Genomic DNA, 17,611 nt, shown 5'->3' with positions numbered 1-17,611 from the left:
AAACAAAGCTTTTGAGGTCATGGGATTGGGGTCTCAGCCGTTATGTCTGCATGACCAAGCAAGCGTGGCCTCAGCCCTGCATTTTCGAGCACATGAGCCAGGCAGGGACAGACTACCTCCAGATTTCCCATCTGCTCTTATAGCAACACTGCCTGGCACAAGGCAGAGAGGATAACACAGTATTTTTTCTGCATGACAGCAGTTTGGATACTAAACTCAAGTGGTGGTAAAGGCCATCTACAATGAATGCAGAGTCAGTGCACTACAGTAACTCTCCTCCCCCACCCCCCTTGCCCCACACGCATGCCAAAAACCAAAGTGGGGGACAAGAAATAACAGAAAAAGACCACAGAAATAATCTGTCTCATGTGAAGTGAAAATACACGAAGGTGTGAAACAAAAATGCTGAAGTTTCAGTGCCGCTAACCGTCCCCACAACACAGAAAGACCTTTGGAGGAGGTGCCGTGGGGCTGCCACAGAAACTGAATATCAACAGAGACATGACTGGACTGTTAGCTTGGATCAGATGTGTTCTCTTTAAAGTAAGAAAGGGTTCAGTCAGGTCAGAGGGCTTTAATAAAGCTGCTGAATAGTAACACGTACTTCACTTGTGTGTGCAGCAGATGTAGGCCCTGGCTGCTTTGAAGAAATTAGACTGTATGTGCTTTATGCTTTTCTCTGGCTGTAATTATTTCCGAGTTTCACCTATACTGACAGACAAGTTATGCATACAAGGTCTCCATGTCATTCAGCTGAACTTCCTCCATAAGAAGATCAAGAAGCATTTATAAAGTCCAGAAGTTCCTGACATCTAATTGACGCTCTTTTCTTTTCTTAAGGGGCATCTGTTTCAGAGCATTACTGGGTCCTGCAGGGAAAGCAGTTAGCATAGTACCTCCAGAAGTGCCACAACTTTAATAAAACACCTTGTTAAGCAGAAGGTAAGAAAGGTACACACTCACAGTCCCGCAGGATTAGGATTTACGGGCGCAGACAAAGGCTGCGGAGAGCATCTGGTAACTTCTGCGAGGGTCCATGTTGTCATAGAGACCGCCGGGAGCAGCGGCAAGTTCACTGAGGCAGCCATACCTCAGTGAGTGAGTCTTAATGCAACTTCCAGCTGAGGACGTGCAATCAATCTCTGTGTGAGCTTATTGAAGGGATTCCCTTTATGCTTACTCAGTCCTCAAGAGTCCAAAATGAGGGAAAAGGTTTTAAGATATATATATTTTATTACTTTTAAAGATGAGGCAAGACCCAGTGCTTCCTTTGGATTAAAGGAAGGAGAAAAAAAAAAAAAAAGATAACTGTTTCCTTTGAACAAGAAATTATGTGAAGCATCAAAAACTTGATAGTCAATAATAATTTTTTACAAAAAAAAAAAAAAAAAAAAAAAAAAAGGACAGAAAGAGTAATTCCAGGGCAGCCATTGTTGGCCATGTGTGATGCTTTCTTCCCTCTCCCCAGACAATCCCCTACAGAGGTGGCCCCAGGGCCCAGCATCTCACTGCTGCCCTTCTCCCAGCCTGCTCTAACTGCCTCACTCCTTCTGACACTATCAAATGCAGGAGGTCCCCTGTTCTTCCTCCTCTCTCCCTGCCTTTCTGCTGACATGTCCCCGTCCCCCCCTCCCCCAGAGTGGCATCTGACCCCTGGGTAATTTCCCTGGGGACAGCAGCACCTCTGCCCCTCTCCAGGTCCCTGCTCCTGCCTCCAGGCTCAGTTCCAACACTTGGGAGGTTTGGAGCAGCCAAAAAGAAACACAGAAACGGTGCCAAGGGTTGTTTATTGGCTGGGGTCTTCAATTCTTAGCTTACACAATTTTCTATGTGAGGAAGAAAAAAATAAAATGTTGCAGCTCTAGAATGCTACCATTTAAAGTTGCAGTTATTTGTGCAATGCCTGAAAGGCAATGAGCAGAAGAGAAAAGAGAACTTCAGGACTCTATTTGTACTTCTTAACACTTTAGGATATAAAGATCAGACTAATTACCAAACAGTCTTGACTTGAGCAGGGTTCACTAATCACGCTCTGCTTGAGAAATCAGGAGAGAATTTACTTAGCCGCATCATGAAAGGTGCCAATAAATTGTTCAGCTGGAGAGTTAACATAATAAAAAAAATCATTTTTTCCGTTATTTTCTTTAGCAGTTTATTAATTGCTGCCTGAAATACTTTTCTGAAACACAACGAGCTGCAAATGAATTCATGGGCTATTAATCTGCTGTACATGGCACTGGAGGGAAAGCTCATTAGGTGAGTTGATGCAATTACTGCTATTACATAACCATCTTCACAGAACATAGAGTAAATTATGAATAATAACATTCAACCTGAGTTGCTCCTTCAAACATTAAAGCTGGCAAGTGAAAGCCATGCAAAATCAGGAGGAAAGGCTAAAGCGCAGAAGAGAGACCATTTGGAAGAGAAAAAAGGAACAGCAAATGTGCTTCTTTTAAGACATGAAATCGACGTAGAAAGAAAAAGATGTTCCTTTAATGATGGGAAACAGCATGCAAAAAAGTGGAAATCAGTTCTTTATGTCAGAATATTAATTGTATATAAATCATTTTCAGCTATCAAGCACAGCAAAGTGTGCGTTATCTCTAACAGAGGACAGAATGACAAAAGAAAACAGCATTTTGTAGCAGGAAGACCCTTTGTGCCAGTTTTGCTCTGATTTCACAATTATCCCCATCCAATATCTGCATACTCAAATTCTTAAATATATATATTTTTTATTTTCACAGTTTATATCTCTCACCTTATAATACAAGGTCAGTAAAAAGAGTCATCATTTTCTTCTATCGAGACAGAAAAAAAATGAGCCTAATGCGCTGGTAACATTTGGAGAGAAGTCCCAGAACTGAATTTAGAGTTTTCTGATTTCTACTCTGATCTTTCAGTTGTGCCTCTTGAGGAACCAATGCAAGTCAGCAGGCGAGGTAACTACTCTGGAATGTTTGAAAAAGCCCCCAGCCACTGTATGGTATTTAGACATCTAGTTAAAAATCTAGCCCATAGCAAAGCAATTCTTACATCTAGTACTTACTGTTGGGGGAAAAATGAAATAAATAAAAAAAACCCCACTTCAATTCTGAATTAAAGCACTTTAACAAAGATTCCATGTGCTCTAATTAGTGCATGTTAAAATTACATTAGGTCATCAGCATGAGCTTCCGAAATGCAGCTACACAGACTAGCTCTCTACTCAGCAACTCATTGGAGATGGAACTGCACTTCAGTAAGGAGTCTGGAAGAAAATGAAAGAGGAATATAAAGTAGAAAATATAAACATGCCAGTTCTTCAAGTTGATGTTTCCTGGTTGCTGATTTAAACCAGAATTAAAGTAAGTAAATCAATTCAATCTATTGTTCAGTAGCAGAATGTAATCATATGTTCTGAGAAGCATGGACATTTAAATATTATAAGACTTTGAAGTCTGTGACAAAAAGCAACACACGTTTCTGAGCGTGCTTTAAAAAAACAACACAAATACAGAACACAAAACCTGGATTCTTTCCATTTCATGGTAATTCCCCAGCATTCCCTGCCTTCCTCCTTTCTCTCCCTCCAGGGAGGTTAATTGTAAGCAGATTTACTAATCTGAACATTGCTTCAGTGCATTGAAGCAATCTGGAACAATAACTCCGTGCCTTTATAAACATAATTTTGCTCTATTAGAGCTCACTGCAGATGAGGCTGATGCCAGCACAGAGGACTTTTCTGCAGTACACCACAGTACATGGGCTGGGTGTGTGTCCGAGATGGACCCAGTGGTTCACCAAGCACAGTAAAAATGCTTGCAGGCTACATTTTGTAAAAGAGGAAGGATGGAAATGGAAGAGTTGCTATGCTAAGCTGAGCAGTTGTGGCAGAAGGAAGCTTTGTTTTCCTTCCCCTGTACCCTGGAATAAATCCAGTTTAGGTTTTCCTTAAGGGTAGGTTTCACCTTACAAACTATACATTCCAGCATCCTGATTGAAAGAGACTATTTTATCATGTCAGACTCTTGCCCAGCTTCCCGCGTGCTCCCTTAATTGTGCAAGGCAGCAGTGTTCGTGTGACCTCTCGTTAACTCCCGAGGACCGAGGTCCGTGCATTCAGACAACAGAGTGCTTCTTGCTGACACCTGGGGTCAGGCCAAGGATGGTGCTTCAACATTAGCTTAGAGATCACGTAATCAAAGGGCAGAGGTTAGTTTCCTAGGGCTCTCCATCACATAATAAGCTGGTGTCAGCCTTACTGCCTTCTCACTTCAGTAACCGCAAAAAAAAAAAAAAATAATAATAATCTTATGTGATCACAATTTGTCTCTACAGGTCAATTAAAAAAAAAAAATAAAATTAACAGGCTGGAAGGATATAAAGAGATGTTTTGAAGTAGGGTTCAGAGCCTCAGCTGCACCTACACACTTCTGAATGAGCTTCTGAGCACTCACAAATGAATTTACAACAAGACCTAAATGTGACACACTGCTATTGGAAGGTTTGGCTCTGAGCTGTTCTACCTAGAGGTGCAGCTCGGGTTGCAGGAACACAAGCTCAGGAGTTTCTGAAGGCAGGGATCTGAGGAAAGACAGCAGGGCTTTGTTTCAAAGTCTGTTTTGCTCGGTTGTAGGATGATAAGCCTGCCATCACTGAGTCGTTTCCCCTCACACCCTTTGTCTTGTCTGTTTGGAGCACAAACTTTTTGCAACAGCAACTACACAATGAAAGACAGTCCCTGTGCCAGTGGGATCCAGTTTCAGCTGGGTCCTGCAGATATGATCACAATACAAATAGCTCCATTCGTGCCCCGGAGGCAGGCTTGTTATTGACCTCTCTTGATCAGATCTGGGGACTAAAATGGGGTCGAAGATAGCTTTTTTTCCCTCCACGAACAAAACAACCTATAAAGAAATGCAAATTTGGTGCATTCCTTTGTCTCACTTCATTCTCCAAAACAAGATAAAAGCATACAAGAAATACTCAGTGTCTCTTCCAACACACCGTATCTCCATCCTTAAAATCTTTCTTACAAGGCTGGCTAGGCAGCAAGTTCTGATCTCTGATGTTTGCGTGCAACACTCATTAAACTCAAAAGGTGCTGCATATGCAAGTACTTTAGCATGCCTTTTAAAGGCAGAACAAATAAGAACACGACCATAGCGTTTAAGCATGGATTACTCCGTATATTGAAATTGCGCATTTACTCCTCCTCAGCTCCTGGGAACTGACCCTTGTGGTTCCTATTTGCAGCTGCCCACTGTGATTACCTTCCCCATTTGGGACTGGTTTGAACACTGTAGGCTTGTTTCCCTGTGAGACTTCTCTGAAACTTATTTCTATCCTTTGTTCATAGCTCTCATATCACAAGGTAAAAGAACTGTAAGAAGAAAGAAAAGCAAAATAGCAAAATGCCAGTAAGTTATTCGGGAGATAACTACCTCCTACAAAAAAGAAAAAAGGGGGAAAGGAAGCCCTCTGACAACTAGTCCTTCGTTTACATAAACTTCTAAAGAAATAAGACTTGAAACCTGGAGACACATATGAAAGAAGATCAGATAAGAAAATAGTTTGTCAAATCTCTTAAGAGTTGAGAAGCTCCTGTTTATGAAGGGATTACACAGAATCACTTCAGTCTTAGTTTTTAAACCAAGAAGACGAGATGCTTTGCAAATTGATGACATTTAAAATAATTCTCTACCCCTCTGCATTTACTTTCTACAGAAACACAGCTGGAGGACATCCCTCAGTTCCCCCAGTATCCTCTGAGCTGCCCCTCCAGTCTGGCATCCTTGCTTTCAGAGCCTGTAGTGGTTCAGATAAAGGAAACTGCCAAAAGGCAATTTCACTCTGTTAACCCTAGGAAATAGGCAGACCTTAATTCTTGCTTGTAAAACTTCACTCATCCCACAAGAGAAAACCATCTATTATCTAAAAGGCACTTTACAGTTATCATAAGTAACTTTACTTGACATTTTAGCAACATTGCTGGTATTTCCAAAGCCTGCTCTGATGTGACGTAACAGCATTTAATAAGATTATCATTTCACGTCAGCAATAAAATCCTTCTGAATCCAAGGCCAGCAAACCCTGAGGTAAGGAAATATTTCTTCTCCCTCAAACTATATCAAATTGCTTTTGTCAACAAAGAAGTTTTGTATGTACGATATATCTGCAGTCATATACCTAAGAATAAAGTCCTTCTAATTTCATCTTGCATCTCTGTGCATCTTTATTTCTAGCCTACTGATGTCTCCCTCCTCCTTTACTCCATTCAGTAAACCTATACAATAGTGCTTGTTATCACCAACAACTCTTTTTGCGAAAAGGTAAGGATTTCTGGGCAGGACTACTGCTATTACTACAGGCTGCCTCCTAGGATTATCTGGACACTTCATTTACTGTAAATAATAGCACTAAGATGACTCCTGTGACAATCTTTGATATTCTCGTATTCTGTTTCTCACCCTAAAATATCTGACATGCAGGGAAGTGCTGTGGTCACTGGTGCCCATAGCAGGTTACGTAGATCTTTGAACACAAGACATCTTAGCATGAATACTCTCAGCAGACTGTGTTCTCCCTCGTAGACATGTACTCCAATGAAGCTGTATTTCTACTACACAAGAAAACTAGAAACCCCAACAGCAAGGCCAGTGAAGTCATGGAAAACCTAGGATCACTTTGCTACTCCAGTTCCTTGAGACTTGATGTTGGGCCATTTTCAGCAACCAGAGTTTTCAGATTTTGGTGGAAGGAAATGGAAACATTTTTAGTGATCCTAAACATGTATCTGGCCCATTCTCTGGCTCCTTTGGGAGAAGGAGAGAGTGGGAGAGAAAAAAAAAAAAAAGAGAGAAACCAGGACAGATCAGTGTGGCACTGGGACCTGTTTCCGTTCCTGTTCCTACCCAAGGATGCAGAATTGAACTACTGAGAAGTGTAATGCCATTTAGGAAGGAAAAATGCTGACTGAGAACGTTTTTAAGTCATAATTCCATCATAAATGTCTTGTGTTAATTTTTTTTGTTAAATCTTGAAGTCTCACTAAGGAGAGACTGAGTGAAGGAAAGTAAGGAATTGTTATTGGGAAGTTTTTTTCTTGCCTTTGCTCAAACTCCACATTTCTGTAGTATTTATTATTGTAGCTAATCGACTGAAATCAAGAACATCCCTCACAGAGGTAAAAACCCTCAAGAAAGTCACTATGCGAAAGATATATTCTTACTGCCATCACTACATTTCTCACTGTTGTCTCAGAAATGAGAATCTTCTAAGCATTTTCCCTTGGAAATGTAAGATTAGCTTTTTTTAGCTAGATTTTCCTGATTGACAGTGATATCAATAACATGGAAAAGGAAAAATTGCAAACTTCTATCTGTATATTTTAAAATGCTAATTTAAAGAGCATAACTGAGATTTCTAGAAAAAAAGACATGGAAAAGTCTTTTTTTGTGGTGCATACTTGACAGCACTTGTTTCTAGTCAAGTTTACTGGCTTTGTGGGTTTATAAGAGGATTAATCAGCTTCTTTCACCTTTCAAAAGGACTCCAACAAGTAAGAACAGAAGACTCATGGCCATTGTAACATCAGCTTACACAGTACCACCAGCGTAAGCTGGTGTTAACACCAGAAGAAGAGTCTCTTTGCAGAAGCATCTACACTGGGACAAGGGAGAAGCTGCAAGGCTGAAGATGGCTGTTATGCACTGCATGTAGGCCATCTGGAGATCCTTGTGTAAAGATACCCTGAGCTGACCCCCAGACTTGCCAGGCAGCAAAGCCGTGAGCTGGTAACTATGGCTGAGGGGAGACTGAAACAAAGCTTAAGAAGCCAGCACTATTTCCCTTATGCTCCTTGGCCCAAGGAGCAATTTTTAGAATACAAGGGAGATAATCCAAACTTAAAGCAAGCATCTGTGTTGTTGGGTTTTTTTTTGCTTGATTAAGTGAAATGACCCACTTAGAAAGTTCTCACATCCACAGTTTGGTCACACTGCGCAAACAGCATGCTGCGCTATTAGCTCTTAAGTGACAGCGCTTAGGCTGCAAAGTTGAGGGCTCAGAAGTTAGTAAAGTAGGTTGTGTGCAAAGTTCAAACTCCTTTCTGTGCATATGAATGCAGACATTGGCTTCAACTGTGTATTTGCATAGAATTTTTCTTCCTTTGGGACTGTCATATACACTTAAGTTATGACAAAGAATAGATTGTTTCTGAAGACGACTTACATTCTTTGGACATTCCCACTTCAAAGCACTTCTGTAGTCTGCAGTACTGGCAGCGATTTCTGGTAACTTTATTGATAACACAGTTCTTATCTCTATGACATGTGTAAACCATGTTCTTCTGGATACTCCTGCGGAAAAAGCCCTGAAATCAAGAAAAAAAAGAAATCAAATAAACCTTTGAGCTTCCCATAACTCTTAGTGACAGGCACTAGCATTTCTTTAAAAAAACAAAATAAATTCAAAGTTATAATTGTAGTACAGCATCCTTAAAGACTCGCTCTTATAATTAAATACTATTTTTTTTGCAGCATAAAGGCTCATCTCTTAAGTAAAAACTAATTAAATAATGCAACTGCAAGCCAAACTAAATGAAACTTAAACTAGTAACACCACTCAGGAAATGGAGCCCTAGATTTTTATAAGAAGGTTCCAATGGTAACTCAGCTGGGTAAACAATGCTTTCTTAATTGATCCACTTGGAAGTCAAATACTCATCCAACAACCAAGTCTCTCAGCGTAAAGATTCCATTTTTTATTATTATATTTGAATAACGTGTAGTCTGCATGCTGCACGTTAAGTGAAATAATTTGAAACCCAGGTCTTTTTGCTGTCTGAACTGCAGAAATTAATTAGGCTTCTGCAGGTGGAAGAGTTCCAGCATCAGGTTATTGAGTTGTGAACTTGTAAAAGTCACCAATTACAGCATTTTTCTTATTTAGATACAGCTGTGAAAATAATCATGTAATTATAATGATCTTGAACAGAAATTAGGGAGAACTAGAGGTCTGGTTTATACTCGAGGAACAACAATTGCCTGGATTCCTCCTTTGGCAAGTAAAAAACAGTCATAAATGGCAAGGTTAGCTGGCACAGAAAAAAAGGCAAAACCAAGTTAATTTCTTTATCTGAACTAAAAAACAAGCTGTAGATAATATCATATAATAATGAAGAAGAAAAAAGAAAATTACTTTAAGCATTTTGGAGATCTACCCCCAGATACTCAGTGAAAGTATTTCTGTAGCAGACATCTGGACATTTGACAGTACCATTTAACCTTCTCACTCAGATTTTGAATGTCATTTCATCAAGTGCCACGGTCAAATTTCAGTCAACATCATGGCATTATGGAAGAATACTTAGCAATCTAATAATTGTTGGAGGGCTTGAGAGGTTAAGACTCTTCAACCAGTCACATGTTTATACCCCACAGGGAAGTGGTAAACACGACGCCACAGATGATAGCTCTGTACCCACAGTGCATATGCCTGAAGATGTTAATCATGGTAAGCTATAAAAGTGGCTCTTCTAAAAGGAATCACAGAGATATTTAAGTAGTTCAAAAGCCCCAAACCCTATCATTCAGAGTTAACTGAGAGAGTTTCTGGCCATACAATCAGGGAGTGGTAGGGCAGGCACGGTCAGTAAGGGATGGTCATAAATTCCTTGCACACCCAACATGCTATAGATGCTAATGTTATGAAAATACCTCAAATTCACTCAGAACTGAAAAATGCCTCCTTAATCACGCAACCTCTGGCAAGAGAGTTCTGCTGTTCTTGCACAGGCAAGCCTCATCCTGAAGTTAACTTCACTGATTTAGAAGATAGTTAACAGAATCATCAAAGAACTAACCAGAAACACTTCACTTATGTCTTAAGCTACAGAATGCAGCAGAAGTATTTAAAGATTTGTTTGGATAAATAAAACTTTTAAAAGTTATCAATAGTACTGCTACCTTATATTCCCCACTTTGCTCATTAACATTGCTTTAATGTTTGCAAGGGAAAATATGGAAGAGTGTACCTTTGTTTATTGCAGAGAAGAAAATTTATGCTAATATCTACATACTAGTTTCTTGCTTTGATATTCCCCTAATTGCAATACCTGACTCTCTAGTAATTGTTGATGATGCTAACTAAAACTGTGAGAAGTCTCTGACGTCTGCTACCGTTGAGTTCAACAGAGAGAAGCTGTGAACTGTCTTGATTCAAGGGTCTCCATGCGGCTTACTTGGTCACCATATCTTAGGTAGCAGGAGGCAGGGTAAGCCCAGACTGGAAACTTGCTCTGAAGTCATTCTGGTTTAATCCATTCCTAAACGCCGCTGACCAAATAAAACTCCTAACATCAGCCTGACATGGCAGGAAGCAGAAAGGCCTGAAAAGAACAAATATAACAGTTGTGCATCAACTGTCTCACCACACTGAACAACTGGAGTAATTTAATATAAGCAGCTCCCAGAGCCTCCCTGTTGCCTGCATGTTCCTTTGGGCATCAGCTGTCAGTCATCCACGCTCAAACAACTTCAGGTTTACTGAGAAAGGAACTACTCAAAATTCAGAAGTCAAAAGTGTCAATCAATACACAGAAAAGGGTGAACGAGTTCCCCCAAATATACCTGTACCTCATCCAGTATAGTCAGAGGTTCATGTGATCCACTGAGTGATCATTTGTTCTCATATTTAGACACAGGCTCTTTTAACCTAGGGTCTAATTACAACCCATCACGAAGGAAAATAGAGAAGGCTACTTCAGTCCTTAGCACACAGAGTTGACCACAAAACCAAACAGAAAAAGGCAATCTGACTTCTGCAGATGACAAGCATAAAGCATTCATGAACTCATTACTAATATAAAAGGCTTAAGAGAACAAACACAGAAAAAACAGATATCCGGGTTGAAATTGAGAGTTTCTTCAAGATCCTAAGCTCTCCAGGAAATATCCTACATAGAATGAAAGATTTAGAAGAGAGTATTGTGGAAGCTTAGACTGCTGTTTTACAAACTCTTTCACCTGCATCTGATGTTCCTCCTGGGCTTACTCACAAAATAGAAAGGAAAGTGAATTTGATAACATAAAAGCTTTAATTTTAAAAAAGCTGTAAAGTGTTTGTGCTCAAAACTAAGGACCTGTTTCTCAGAGACAGAATCCTTAGGTACTTTTCTGCAAGACAACAGTGGAATACCATTTTTACTTTTATTTGTGGTAAGATCATCTTGAAACCTCAGCAGTCTGTCGCTAAAAAGATCTGAACTGTCTGGACATGCACTATGGAAAATGTGCAGATTATAAATACTTTTTCGTATCTTTGCATATAGAAGACAAAACAAAACCATAAAACAGGGAGCAATAGGCCATTCTTCAAATACAAAATGGCAAGCAGCTTTTATGTAGCTCTGCAGCTTGGTTTTAAGAGCCGTCTCTACAAGCCTTGCACTGTGAGGACACAAGTGTGGGGTGGCACACAGCCCAGCAGGGTCATGCCCAGATAGTTTCCCAGATCTGAGGATAGCTCACAAGGAAAACCGCTATGCCAGAAACCTGCTCAGAACTTTGGGAACTTTTTTTCTCCCTCCTGTTTGTCTCACCTCAAGAGTCGGGTTTATGGTGTTGGCCATAAACACAAGCAGACACACTCCAGGCACCTGAGATAGTGCACACATGGGGCCAGCCTAAGGCTTCCAGGATGAGCACAGAAGACGGTGATTTGCACACAGGTCCTGGCCACAACAGGTAGGCAGTCTGCCAGCAACTGTGAAAAATGGCTGCTTGCCTCCAAAACTAAAAGGCTGCACCACTTCATTGCTCTGCTTGCTTGCACTGCGCTAAACAAAACCTAAGTACAATTGATGCTGAGCATATCCCCCAGCGGGTATGTGACAGGTTTGCACTTGACTGTGGCTCCTCCTCATCCCCAAAGTATTTGACTCATTGCCCCACTGAGGATGTGACAAACTGCCCATGGCAGTGTGGCTTTCTGCTGATCCCATTTCACAGACTGCAGCAAGAGTGGGAATGAAACAGGACAGGAGACTGCCTTTGCCCCTGCATAGGTACCTACACTTTACTTGTTTTGCTTCACTTCGCTGTGGGACACTGTAATGGGCCGTCTGGGAACCTGCTGCCCTGCAGTACAGAGAAGCCCAAGTAAACCACACCATGGCTGCCTTCCAAATAGCAGAGACCTGCACACCGTGTGCACAGTTCTTCAGGCTCCCTGTCAGATTAAGGTGGGAGGCTGACACCACCCAGTACTGCTTATATCCAACTTGTTTGCTCTATGTTCAATAAGAACTCTAGAACCACAGGATGGCTTGGGTTGGAAGGGACCTTAAAGATCAGGTAGTTCCAACCCCCCGCTGTGGGCAGGGCTGCCATCCACTAGATCATGCTGCCCAGGGCCCCATCCAGCCTGGCCTTGATTGTCTACAGAGATGGGGCACCCACAGCTTCTCCCAGCAGCCTGTGCCATCACCTCACCACTCTAAAATAGCAAAGTTGGAAATGAATCTACTTTTTGTCAAGTGACACGACTGAAACAGTTTCTTTAAAAAACACAACAGAAAGTCTGAATGCAACCTAACCTTAAGATGTCAGAAATTTTGGAGACAGCAAACCATACAGTCATTGTTTGTATATCAATGGACTTCAAGTGCCTCTGGGTTTTTGGAGAATAAATACATTCGCCTCAAAAGGAATTTGTTCTGATCAATATTTACATGCACAATTTTTTAGGCAAATATTTGAGCATCTCTTCCAAATTAACACCCTGTGATGGGAGATGAGACACTCCTGTGCCAAAAAACGAGCACAGATGATTCTTTGTAATTTAAAATGTGTTATGAATTTAACGACAAAAGGCTTCTGTGAGACATAAAACGTTACTGTGATACATAATTGGTTTTGACAGCACCTACAAAGTGCTTGAATTTCAAGTATAGGAACCTACCAAGACCTATCAGGAGCAGTGATTTGCTCTAATATTCCTTTTATCTGCAACTTTTGAAAGGAGAATAGAATTTGTGTTTTTATTTTCAGAAAGACAAAAAAAAAAAAAAAAGCTTCAGAAAAATCACACTTTTGAATTAATTCTGTTCTTCTGAGCTGCAGTTACTGGCAGCCCTTACACAAAGCATTTTGGACAGATATTTCAATTTTTAATCTCATCTTTTCCGCACACCATGCCGTGCTCCTCCCAGGCCCACCAATCTTGTTATCTTAATGGATGACAGATAGAGTATCACTCTGACCATGCCACATTAGGCGTCCTCATTTACCCAGCGCAAGGAAAAAATGCTGAGTATAAATTATTCAGAAATCTATTGTATCAGCGTGTGTTCTCTGAGCATTCACCACTGGCAGAGCAGACAGATTATTTTTCACTTTTAATTGTGTTGATATCTTATCTGCTGCACTGAAAGCAGAGAGGGATACGTGAAACCATATGTACCGAGCAGCAAATAAACCCAGTTTACTAGGCCTATTGCTTAAAACTAGATAACAGATTTAGTCAATGCAACTTCAAAACAATGCCAAAAAAAAACCCACTCTAGCCCATTCGCCACATATTTTTGTAGTTATCTGTTAGTGTGTCAAAAATTAAAGAGCTCCATACAGAGCAGCACTGCCTGCAGAGAACATTAACCATTTTGACTCTGTTTGGAATGCCATCATGCCACTGGTTATCTGAACACAAAGGAAGGCTTAAGGATAAGCCCTGAAAACGATGTTAAATATTCAAACAGATAAAGTCTTACAGAATTGTTAGTATGAACTGCTACTCTTCCCTCGCTGATAGGGAATCTATACCCATGTCTGTCCTTCACTGTCCAGTTGATTTCAGCAAGTCACATGACTGAAAGCTGAATTTAAGCATATCAAGTGAATGGATCATTTGGTCTCAACAGCTTCTTAAAAATATTTTGGCAGCAGAGAGCATGCCAACTCTTATTCACAGATACAGCAAGCTTACAAGTTGAAAAACTGCACTGCAAGCGATAGGGTAATCAGCAGAGGAGGGCTATTGCTAGCTCAATATGTTTAAACAGCCTGCTCAGTTCATCTGGTTCAGCTTTGATTACCCCCAAATACAGCCAGCCTGCTATGACTCCTGCAGATTTAGAGGCTATTCTTTGGTAAATTTGCAAAATGAGCTTCTGAATGAAGTGTACTGATACTTTACCCTAAAAGAAACAAAGGAATAGGAAAGGCTTTTCTGTGTTATCAGTCATTCATAAACTCAGACGGGAAAACCCAGCTCAGGACATACCTGAAACTTCTGCTACCAGCTTAACCGTGACACAGGGGACATGTAAATATGTACATTTTCACAGAGTAAACTTGTTTGTGATACATAGCTTCTTTTCAATCTATTTATCCTAGTCATTCAAGTAACCCTCTATCCTTGCCAGCCCTGTGAAACAGGTAAAAATGGTTAAGTAAAAAGTGGGTGAGTGAAAAATAGGTAAGAAGAACAAAGTTCCTGCTGCCTCTGAAGCATCAGCAAAGACATTTAAGCTCCCAGTGATCATATCTGCACAAAAGAACTTTGCTTTACGTACAGGGAATTGCACAGGTATATTCAGGAACTGAATTTGATTTGCAGTATTTTTATTACAAGAGGCAGCAGCCAAGGAACAAAACCCACCTTTCTTGTAGGATCGGTGGGCAGGTTAGGGCAGAGAAAACACAATTTTTTAGTAGTTAATCAGCACTAATTGCTCTGAAAGGCCTTGATAACACGCAGTCCCATTAGTAGAGCTGCATAGGAAGGCTTATGAAAGACCTAAAAAAACACAGCATATGCTGTTAAGTGATTCTGTACTGTATAAAAGGCTGTAAAATGGCTGCAACAAGAACACGAGATCCCACAAATAATGAAAGCTGCAAAAGCAGCTATCTAAAAGGAAGCTAAAATGAGCAAATTCTTAGCTGCACAGCACTTTTCCAGGATGTCTGCACTGTCTATCATGCTCTGGAAGTCACGGCTTTTAGAATAAACAAATTAATTGTCTGATATTGTGGCTGGAAACCAGCGCCTGCACAAAATGGAAGCAGCTACAACAATAAGTAGAGGAAGGCTTGCTGCCAGGAAGCCCAGAAATTGTGCTGATTATGTATGTCAGGGCAGGACAGCCAGATCTCTGCGGAAACATGAATAAACACTGTTCCATGTCCATAGCTTGTAGGGAACACCTAGTAAACGTAGCTGGCTGGCAGAAAAGGGGCTGGACACAGCTTCCATGCCAGCCCACAGTAGGAGTGTGCTGTGTTGTCTGGTCATGGTTGTTTTTTTTCAGCAGGAATTCACGTATCACTTTATCTAGCCACTTATTCTGCAGATGAGGAGCAGTCGTAACCTTCTGCAGCCAAAGGAAAAAGCAACATTTGCTACTTGAAGTAGGGCTTTTTTTGACTGACAGAACCTGAGGCACTAGCATACAGGAATACACACTTGTGGGCCTATGAGCAAATACCAGAGGGGGAAAAATGGTTATTCTCTTTTTCATTACGTTTATACAAATAGAAAAGGCTTTAGGGTTCCCTCATTTCTTAGAAAGTGAAAAGGCCTTGGTGGACAGGGACAGGCAGATGAGAGATGTTCAGTGAGTCTGAAACACTTCCACTAGCAGAAAGCAGCTCCTGACAGTGTGACCTCCAACACAGGCAAGGAGTGTAAAGGAGAGTGATCTGCCGTGAAGCGTGCGCGGTTCATTCATTCGGCTGCAAGCTGCAGCCAGCAAGGGTACAATGGTATCCATAAGCCTATCCACGGATTTCTCCACGACTTCAATTTTCATTGAACTCCTGACCTTTTTAGCAAACATGTCAAAGTCTCCAGACAGAACAGTCATCACCTTGAAACAATAAGTAAAGGGGAAAGAACTGCTTAGGTTTTCTGCTTCTCCACTTCAGCAACTGAAAGAGAGGAAAGAGCTGTATGCACTTCCATCTGCTTTCTTCAAATGTTAAAAAAAAAAGATGAAATGTATACAATTAAAAAGTTACAGTTAACTTCCTTTCCGTAATGTCTGTGGGATGATTTTTGGCCTGCTAGGAAACTCCAGATGGGAAGTGTAATGAATATAATTTGATATGAGTAAGAGGAGATCAAAGAAACATTTTTCTGAGTGGCAGAGCACTGAGTTACTTCACACGGTTCAGTGCAGAACTCAGGAATTAATTATAGCACTTTGCTACTTTCTTCTGTTTTTGTTTATGCAAATCAATTTCCCTCAACCTAATTTGTGGAGGACCAGACCCCTAACCCAATAGAACCATAAAATATCACTCGGATGGTCGTACAACTGGCTAGCACTTATCCAAAAGGATATATGTGTTGTTAAGTACTCATCTTCTTTTTCTTCCCCCCCTCTTCCCCTCCAGTGCCTCAGGATTTATACCACCAATTAAGACAATAATGAGTGCCCCAGGTTGACCTCCTAGGAACAAGAATTAATTAAGCGCAGTATTTCTTGGTAAAGAATGACACTTTTCCAAACCCTTGTATGGAAGCACAGTATCAGGAAAGACTTTCTAAGTAGTTATCCCGCAAACGTATGACAGATTTTGGTTTATTCTCTTAATTCAGGTCTGTTTTATCTGTGTATGGTTCGGGGGTAGTGGGAGCAGGGGAAACCATCTTTCAAGAACAAGGTCACATTTTTCCTAGACATACATGGCGTTTCTTGAATAGAATACAAAGAGAAGAATTTAAGCAGCAGCCAGCCTAACAAAACAGCAGACCCCTCGGTAAAAACAACTGAAAAAAATCCCCACCAAGCTCTACTCGTGCGGTGACATGCAGAGTCCTGCAGCGCAAAGGACAAGGAAAAGGCTCATGTCAGCTGTGCAATTACTATGCTGCAGTTACTTATAAGTGTTTCTCAGGATCAAGCACTCCATTTACCTGCTGGCAGAGATGGAAGTATGTGAAGAAAGGGCAAGCTCAGACAAAAACCTACATGGGAGAAAAGAGGTATGTGCATGTTGCAAGGAAATTCCCCGCATGGGTGGGCTCCTGCCTCCTCCTCCCCTTCCAGACTTAACCAAGAAGGCTCTCAGCATTCCCACCCATACTTGGCACTGCAGTTATTTATAGATATGGAGACTTTCACTCATTGCCAATCAGAAAGAAAAGGAATAATCTCTGCCCTTCTATGCCACCTGAAATCACAGAATCACAAAAGCATAAAGTGGCTTGGGTCGAAGAGACCTAAAGATAATACAGTTTCTCCCCCTCCACAGTGTGCAGGGTTGTCATCCACCAGCTCAGGTTGTCCAGAGCCACATCCAGTCTGGCCTTGAACCCCTCCAGGGATGGAGCATCCACAGGTTCTCTGGGCAATCTGTTCCAGTGCCTCATCACCTTCTGAGTAAAAAAAAATTCCCCTAACATCTAACCTAAATCTTTTAGTTTGAAACCATTCTCCCTTGTCCTATCACTATCAGATGATGTAAAAAGCCATTTTCCCTACTGTTTCTAACTTTTCTTTGAGTATTGAAAAGACTCTTCTTGATGTCTTCTCCAGACTGAACAAGATCATGTTCCTCAGCCTTTCTTTGTTAAGAGAGGTGCTCCAGCCCTCTGATCAACTTTGTGGCCCTTCCCT

General features: G+C 41.0%; 1 protein-coding gene across 7 annotated transcripts in view; it reads right to left on the bottom strand.

The window, feature by feature from the left end:
* Nucleotides 1–17,611, bottom strand: part of RARB (retinoic acid receptor beta) — a 308,621-nt gene that overhangs the window by 36,673 nt on the left and 254,337 nt on the right. For all 7 annotated transcript variants that reach the window (XM_015853902.2, XM_015853905.2, XM_015853904.2 and 4 more), the window contains one exon: nucleotides 8,218–8,359. In XM_015853902.2, the coding sequence (XP_015709388.1) occupies nucleotides 8,218–8,359 (142 nt within the window). The remainder of the gene's footprint in view (nucleotides 1–8,217; nucleotides 8,360–17,611) is intronic.

This window comes from Coturnix japonica, chromosome 2 (genome assembly GCF_001577835.2).
Source record: "Coturnix japonica isolate 7356 chromosome 2, Coturnix japonica 2.1, whole genome shotgun sequence".
NCBI lineage: Eukaryota > Metazoa > Chordata > Aves > Galliformes > Phasianidae > Coturnix > Coturnix japonica.
The sequence above is the reverse complement of the archived record's forward strand: the minus strand, read 5'-3'. Positions and strand labels throughout refer to the sequence as shown.